We start from the raw sequence: 8626 nt of genomic DNA, 5'->3' as shown, positions 1-8626 counted from the left end.
CACATTAGATGGTATTTTTAATTTATTTTTTATTTATGTATTTGATTTTCAATTACTAAAACTCTTTTGTTTTATCATTCTCAATTTATTATTGATGTTTTCTTCTCCGAATAATCATATAATTTATTCTATTTATGGATTCAATCATGCTTTTTCTATTGAATGGATTAACTCTTTGATTATATTTGGATTAATTATTTATCTATATTGATTTAATTCTTTACTGTAATATCGATTCCTGAGTATATTGTCGTCGTTGGATTTTCTCAATAGTGATAATAATTTACGTATTTTAAAAGTGGTGAATGATTTTTCAAACGGTTATATTTGGTTTAATCTTGGTTTATAAATCTATACATTCCAATTGGGAATATTAGGAATTGAGTTCCCAATTGAGTTATTCAATGAATTAAGAATAATTAAAATACTATATTTGTGCAAGTGATTCCTGACGCTTTACTGTTTGTCAAACTTGAGTACTTTTTCCGTTAGTCACTTTGCTTCACTTTAATTTGCATTTAAAATTAATCTTCGTTTTCCATTAATAATTTAATCTCTTTCTTTAGTTTCTTTATTCCTTCTATAATTCTTTTAATTTGTCTCTCTGTGGAATCGACACTCTAAAACTATGCTACAACTACCGCATTATTCTTTTGGCGTAATTAAGTATAATGGATTTCTCAATAGGGAGGAAGGGTTCTTATATAGGCAGGGTTAACGTTTGAACTCCTAAGGCAATGTAACTCCACGTAACACCAAGTGTTCCCAAAGTACCAGAATCCCTTCATTGTCGCAACTTCTGCAGGGTATATCTGCTTATATGATGTGCAGAACAAATGGTTGCGTAACACGAAGTCACAACACAGGAACCAAAGGGATGACATTCAATGCGAAAACATAACCGACACCATACTGCCACGTGAAATTGGCGGGGTAACTGTAAGAGGACTTTCCCCACTTCACAAAGCCCACTGGGACTCGACCTGATACCTGGCTCAAAGGTTACTAAGCCTGCATAAGGGGCAAAACCTCTACCAAGAAAGGGAGTTGAGTAGTCAACAAGACAAGTTAGCCTGATAGTCGCATTCAAAGCACATAAATCTGTACAGAGCACAATGGGAAATGAGGAGGGCCCTCGATCCATCGACATCAGACCATCTACAGCTCATAAGGAATAAAGTCAATAGACGGAAAGTCAAGAAACCACACCGCATTAATGACGCCACTATCGAGCTACACGCCACATTAATGGTGTCGTCGCAGAATCATGCTGCATTAAAGGACTCCGACAGCATAAACAAAAGGGAGGGCATGAACTTTGTGGAGACAAAGATGATCTGCACCTCCCCAACCCACGGTATAAATAGCAAGCTTCAAGTACAAAAAGCTCTCTGATCCCTTGACTCTTTTACTTATTTTTAAATTTCCAAGAATACTTACTAACTTTGGTATCGGAAGTTCCCCAACTCCAAGGCCGCCCTCTCCTAGTTGCATTCTCCATCATCTTTTGCAGGCCCATTTCGGAATACCTGAGTTGTTGGAAGTTGGCCCAAAAGTATGCAAAATACGACGTTAACACATCTAATCTCATCTCATTATCCAAATTGAGGCCTTAAAGAAGTTTTTAATTCAAAAAAGTATCACTAATTTGAAAAAAAAAATTTGAGAACCAAAACTCTTGCAAATTAAGTTTTGCGAGAAAAGCCCTCATCTTTTGCTCAAATTTTTGAATTTAACAATCAGGTTCTAATTCAGTCAACCCTTTAGAAACAACATCGTAAAACAATGGAATGCCTGCCTTCGTGTTGCTAGATGATCAGGGCGATTCCAAAATATATTTCTTTGTAAGCATATTGGCATCTAAAATTTATCATTGAAGTGCACCGATGGAGTGCAAATCTGGTAATTTTCTTTGGCTCTATATTCTTTCATAACATATGCCTGGGAAAGTTTTGAAACAAGCAGGGAATTCTTTTATGACAGATACTGTGGGGATTAGTGAAGTGGTGGGATATTATTTGGGTGCTACATTGATGTTGCAATGAACACAATATGCCTAAGAATACTGTAAAGTAGTAAAATAATAAGGCATACAGCAAAATAGGGTATTACATTATGGTATATACAGCTAAGCTAACAAAGAAACCAAGCAAAGCACCTGCTATGACTTCAATCTCAGTGTGGCCGATTGATTCTTTTAATGGAATTAAATTATCAGTAGTTCTTTCTTCTTCAACATCAGCTTGTTCAGTAGACAGCACTGCTTGACTAGTTTGCCTCCTTTTGTCATCCGGTCGAAGTAATAGAGAAGAATTAGTTGGTTTTGATGAAATAGAAGTTGCTTCCTTGGACAGAAGTTGCCCAAGGCTCTCCAAACTTCTGGGATACGATGTTCCCGATTGAATATCAATGACATCATCTGTATCCTTGGTGGGAACTGAATGGTCCAGCACTTTGTTCAGCACTTTTGCATGATTTCCTACTTCCCTTCGCACACCCTGCAGCAAGTACAAATCCAAACCAGATGGAAGATTCAGTTCGTACGATGTTGTTTCTATTTCTAATTTAGGAAGAACTGAAAATGTAATGAAAAGTAACCCTACACAATTTGTGCAAAACAAAAGTAGATCATGAGAACATATTGGCAACATTCTAAACATTTAAAAGTGCAGAATCTAGATATAATACACTTTTCATCCTCCAACCAAATAGGCGTTTTACCAATTGCACCCCAAACTACCAACAAGGATATACTGTATTCTCAAACTACCAAAGTATTACAATGTACACCGTTAAGATCTAACGATTAAGATTGTCACATAACCTATTTTCACATATTTCTCATCCATATGAACATAATTAAATGAAAGTGCTACTTATGAATTTTTTGGTAATTAGAGAATGCAATGTGTCAATTTTAGTCGTTTGGGGGCGGTATTAATACATATCCCCCTATATTCTAGAATGAATTATGAGTTGTCTCTCATTCTTGGAAGACAATACAGTAGGGTTTGACCTATAACAAATGCCTTCACAAAAGTAAATTTTCCGCTTGGCTTCAATACTACAACTAGGTTAAGCCACTAGATTTCTTATCTTTTTCTTCTTTTTTTTTTATAAGAGGCCAATACCCCACAATTTTATTTTTAAAAAAAAAAGAAAAGAAAAGGAAAACCAGATTCACAACACAAAGTAAAGACCATACAACAAAAACCAGATTCTCCTAAGTAAAACTATACAGTATGCAAACAATGGTATCCTATTTTATTCAAGTCTCGAATAAGAACAACCTAATCTGTCCAACCTAATCTGCTATCCAAAAACTCACCACGCTTTGCAAAGAAATAAGCAGCACTATTCACCTCCCTAAAAACATGGGACACTCAACAGAAACAGCATTCCTTACTTCCATGACTTCTTCCCATTTAAGCCACATATATACCTCAGATTTATTCATCAACCAATTGACAACCAAGCAAGAATCAGAATCCAAATCGATATGAGTCAAGCTTAGTTGAATACAAAGCTTTAACCCATCTCGTACTGCTGCTAACTCTGCTTCAGTGTTGGTTCCAGTCCCATAGCTAGCAGATAATCCAGTAACAAAAAATCCCTCAGTCCTGAATGATACCACCACCACCACCACAATTTCCCGGGTTGCCAAAAGAGCTGCAATCAACATTCAATTTCACTCTACCTGGTGAAGGTTTTAGCCACTTCAAGACTTGGACAGTAGGTCTATGTAATGGTAGCACCTGTACTCCAAGCTGAGAAAAGATAGCAATCCATGCTATCCAGCTCTCTAACTTTTGACACTTTCAAAAAAGAATCCTTCATATAGGCTTTATCTTCCTAATCAGCTCTGAAGCTTCCCCATATAAGCCTTCCATTCTTGCATTGCATATCCTAACCCATAAGCACCAACTATTAAAACAAGGAAGGAGACCAAAAATAATTCCCAGTTCTGAATTGCTATTGGCTCTTTGAAACCAAAAGCACATCCTCTGGAACCACGAGTGCTTCTCCCAGAATCTCACCCTAACAACTGCAGAGAAATATTTCCATATCATTGTTGCAGGCTTCCCTGAACACATTACAAGTTCCAAGGTTTCCATAGAAGGATAGCACAACAGTCACACTTAGGGGCTAACAGAATGTGCGAACTTTGAATAATTGCATCAAATGGCAAACTATTATCCCTATCCATACTAAAACCAAAATCTGCTTAGGCAAAAGATTACACCAAATCCATCTATGCCAAGGCAAAATTTTTCCCATCTTCATCTTATGAGGTTCCAGGCTGTCTTGAGTGAAAAAGAACCTTTCCTATTGGCTGCACAAATTAAAATATCTGGAGCACTTCTCAGATCAATCAAAGTATGACAAGTCTGAGAAGACAACTCAAAGCACAACGAGCTTTGTTAGGCTCCGAGATTCCAGACATTTGAGATAAACATCTCAGCAACAGTTAACTCAGCATTTTGAACCTCAGCTTGCTCTGCCAGAATACCTTTGGTAGACTATTTGTCATACCAGAAGTTCACGTTCCCTTCCCTAACAAGCCAAGTAGTGCCACCAGCAACTTCTTTAATCAATGACAAGACCGGTTTCCATAAGCTGGAATCTTTCCAAGAGGCTGAAATAAGAGAAGGATACACGACTCCCAAATATTTCTTTTGGAAGAACTCAGACCACAAAGATGATCCATGCAAGAATTCCAAGCAAGCTTCATGTGCAAATATTTATTTACTTCCATTCCAAGCCCACTATATCATTCTCTAGTTCTTGGTGACAACTATGTATACATCAAAAGTAATTGAAAAGGACACGCCCAGAAATGTGAATCAGGGCAAGTCACATTAATGGAGAATGTCAATGGAATATACAGTAATCAAAAGGTAAAGTCCTAGATAAATTATCCATCTCTGGCAAAGCCCTGAAGCTGTTTTATGGAGAATCATTTACATTCTCTCTTATTCTATTCTTATAATTGTCACCATCTAGGACACATCCATACATACCTCAGATGTTACATTCTTATATGATTTCATTACTGGCTGGTAGACAACTCACAAGCTAACAATTTTATGAATTTTATGGCTGACAGACCATAAAGTATTAGTCTCAAAGGTATTAGCCACAATGACAAACCTTTTTCACCTGAAGGAGCAGTTTGGTGACAATAGCATATAAAAACAACACAAAAAAGAGAAGGGAAGTATTCCACTTAGGTACAAAAGGGGGAAAAATACAAGAATCGAGAGCTAGATTTTGAAATAATTCAACAAAGCAAGAAAACTTTTAATAAGGAACTCATGGAGAGCAGGGTGGGGGTGGAGAAGAGAGAAAACGGGTTCATGAACGACCATTCTGTTGTTTGAGACTATCTAAACCAGGAGTTCAGTTCTGCATTCATGGAAATTAGCAAAAATGTTTCATGATCGGAGCTTGTAACGGCTCCCAAAATGTTACAAATGATATTCACAGATGGCCATGAACTAAAGAAGGTTAATGATGCATTCAAAGGTTTAACAAATAGAAGATCATCATTGGTGAAGGAAAGAGCAAAACATTATTCAAGGTTCATGAGGCATCAGCAGATCAGGCTCCTTGATTTTTGCAACAATAAAAATGGAGCACATGAAATATCTCTCATGTATATTACAATTCTGATTGGAAAAACAGCCTAATGACCAGCTACTTTGCTTTCTGCATGTTTTACAGGCCTAGTATGGCTTTTGTCTACTTCTGATATGTATGAGAGGGGCACATAACAGTTGTGGCATGATGTTAAGGTTATTATAAGGATATAGTATTCTTGGATGCTATCAATGCCATGACAGAAATTAGTTAGGTGAATTAGACAAACTGAAACTGCATTACAAGCAAGACTGAGGGATGGATCCATTATCTAACTCGTCCAAAATCACAATATAATTCAAAACAAGGAAACAACATAATTGTGAAGCATCAACCAAAACCTGGCTTCAGCACTGAATCCAACAAACAAGAAATGATGACTCAGCATATGCTGTTTTACAAACAGTGGCACCAACTACAAGCACCTTTAAACTACAAGCATTCAACTTCAATTTCTGAGACGGGGGGTTAATACGATTAGTTGTTAAATTTGATTCATCCTTGGCAAAGCAATCACCAAACAAGATATCAAATCTAATAGCTCTTGCTACCTTCTCGACTCCAATCTTAATCACCCTTAGTTTAATCAATCACATTGATCATAAATCATTGGTTCAATTGCAAACGATGCATGCCTATATGATTTCATGTTATCACAAATCCCACCCCGGAAAAAATTTATATAGAATAGTATTAAGCCGTCCACGATACTTCAATTGTGCAGATCAAGTCTGTAAGGTTGAGAGATAGGGAGAGAGAATACATGAGGAAACCCCATTTGCTGTAGTAACACCTATCAAACCACCAAAATGAACCGGGTCTAATGATCAAAGAGAATGGAAAAGCCCTTGACAAAATTTACAGTAAGATCCACACCAAGATCCAGTTCCTTTAATCAACCAATTGGCAGAGAAAGGTCTCAGGCCCAGTTAAAAACCATATGTTTATGTCAATGAGGTAATCAGAACCTGCAATAGATCTCTTAGGTATGCAGTCATGTTTAAATTACTTTATTAAGAAATGTAATCTGATAAAATATTTTATATGGATGGAATTTCTAGTTAAGCTGCTATCAAAAGCTTCAAAGGTGGAGCAATGGCTTGCTAGGTCAACTAAACTTAAATAGGGTAAGTCAACTAGGGTGAAGAATGAGCTCAGTACTGAAAGTTTTTTAATTTTGTTGATCTGATTGAATTTCAAAAGCCAAACCTCCAGCTCTGAAAGGCGTGGTTCACTCGACCTAGACAATTGCAACTATTTTCTGCATGGACTAACTTGGGACCATATTACCACTTCTTTAAATGTACTGGCGAATGTTTTACCAAATCACAACTGGTTTCTTGAAAAGCAAAACTTCAACAGTTAGATTCGTTACACATAAACTGATGATGTGAAACCTGTGCCTAAGATCCAACTTCCCTTCTTTAAGTTCTCACTGGCTTATATTTAGAGCAAAGAAGAGTTGATAAAAGTCAAAATACACCAACCATCCTGAATCCCGTCATTATCTTGCGAATACTAGATCTGGGTTCAGGTTAAAGGAGTTGGTTGTAGCACCTCATTCTATTGGTAGCATGTGCAGTTTGAATTACCCAGATATCATTAATCAAACAAATGAAAAAGCAGGTAGTTTCTAACAATCTTAATACATTTGAGGCGGCATTTGAAACATCCTCCCACTGAATTATTGAGGAAACAACACTGAAATTGCTTAACCTAGGAGATTTGAAATAATGATATGAAGTGACACATGGAGTAGAATGTAAAACGAAAAGGACGCGAATACCTGCGCATCGTACATAACAAGGCCGGCATAAACAAGCGTTAGGCCAAAAATTGAATCGGAGAGACCCCTGTGATCAAATAACATTGTAAAAATAGGGAAGACGCATCCACATATTGAATTGGGCAGTATAAAGTGAACTTGCAACACGTTAAAAACCGAGATAAAGAAACACGAATGCCGCGTACCTTTCCAAGCCAATTGTTGTTGCGGTAGCCACTACTGCCTATCCATAAGATGTGAAAAATATATCGACTTAAAAAGTAAATCCCCAATGGCTATACCCAGATGCATGAAAAACAAACAAACAAATAATTGGAGGATGAAAGGGAGAGGGAGTACAGAAGAATGAGTAGAAGGGAAGCCTCCAGCCTGAATGGTAGCCTTGAAGTCCAAGTCTTTGCCATAGAACAATACAGAAGTGAAGGGCTTGGAGAGCTGCCCAATCGCCCCAGAAACAACAGCCGCAACTAGAACCTACGGCAGGAATTCGGACCTTGTTATGGGGGAGTTGCCAAATTAAGTAACACCAATAAAAAGTGGGTGGGAAAGAAGAATTTCGGACCTTGTTATGGGGGAGTTGCCAAATTTGGTCGATTAATTCAGCTCCGAGACAAGTCGGCTTTAGAGAAGAGGATTTGGGCCGTCTTACTCTTGGGCGAAGAAGAAGAAGAAATGGTTGTTTCTTGTTAGAAGAAACAACATTATGGTTGCTTGCCGATGATAACGACGGATGAGATGAAGCCCAAGAAAATGCGGAAAAGCTCCAACAACACTGCAACAACATGGTAAACCACGCAGAATGGAATACAAAGAAATGAAGATATACAAGGGCACCTGCTTTTCTTTAGAAGGCGGTTGGTTTTTCACAGAGAATGGTACGCAGGACTACAGTCAATTGCGCCATCATCGTGTCAACCATTTCCACTGTCCACCCAATTCTATTGGAGCGAGCAGTAGTTGTAGTGGATGGCATAAACTTGGTGTCGTTTAATAGGGGATTGTTTGGATGTTAAATAGTTTCATCTCATTTTATTTTTTATTTTTTTATTTTTTTGAAAATCAACATAGTAGTCAATTTTATTGAACTGAAATATGGCATTCAGCCAATACAAGAGGTTCAATACATTCAGCAATATAATCAATATCTATTAACTCATGTTCTAATGTCACTGCAACTTGAGCAAGTCGATGTGCAACACC

The 8626-nt window shown here is 37.4% G+C and overlaps 1 protein-coding gene across 1 annotated transcript; it reads right to left on the bottom strand.

Annotated features, from left to right (window-relative positions):
• Positions 1-2053: 2053 nt before the first annotated feature.
• LOC121243097 lies at positions 2054-8375 on the bottom strand. The gene is made up of 5 exons (XM_041141157.1): positions 7989-8375; positions 7766-7900; positions 7612-7649; positions 7427-7493; positions 2054-2498 (listed from the first exon to the last, which is right to left on the bottom strand). The coding sequence occupies exons 1-5, from the start codon at positions 8208-8210 to the stop codon at positions 2109-2111; spliced, it is 852 nt and encodes a 283-aa protein (XP_040997091.1). The 5' UTR covers positions 8211-8375; the 3' UTR covers positions 2054-2108.
• Between the last annotated feature and the right edge of the window lie 251 nt (positions 8376-8626).

This window comes from Juglans microcarpa x Juglans regia, chromosome 8D (assembly GCF_004785595.1).
Source record: "Juglans microcarpa x Juglans regia isolate MS1-56 chromosome 8D, Jm3101_v1.0, whole genome shotgun sequence".
Lineage (NCBI taxonomy): Eukaryota > Viridiplantae > Streptophyta > Magnoliopsida > Fagales > Juglandaceae > Juglans > Juglans microcarpa x Juglans regia.
This window is presented reverse-complemented; position numbering and strand designations above follow the sequence as displayed.

Excerpts from the sequence above, each read along its gene's own strand:
- LOC121243097 (XM_041141157.1), bottom strand. The coding sequence starts at position 8,210 with ATGTTGTTGCAGTGTTGTTGGAGCTTTTCCGCATTTTCTTGGGCTTCA. Across the intron at positions 7,901-7,988 it reads GGCAACTCCCCCATAACAAG|GTTCTAGTTGCGGCTGTTGT; the intron begins GTCCGAAATTCT and ends TTCCTGCCGTAG. Across the intron at positions 2,499-7,426 it reads TTGTTATGTACGATGCGCAG|GGTGTGCGAAGGGAAGTAGG; the intron begins GTATTCGCGTCC and ends TACTTGCTGCAG.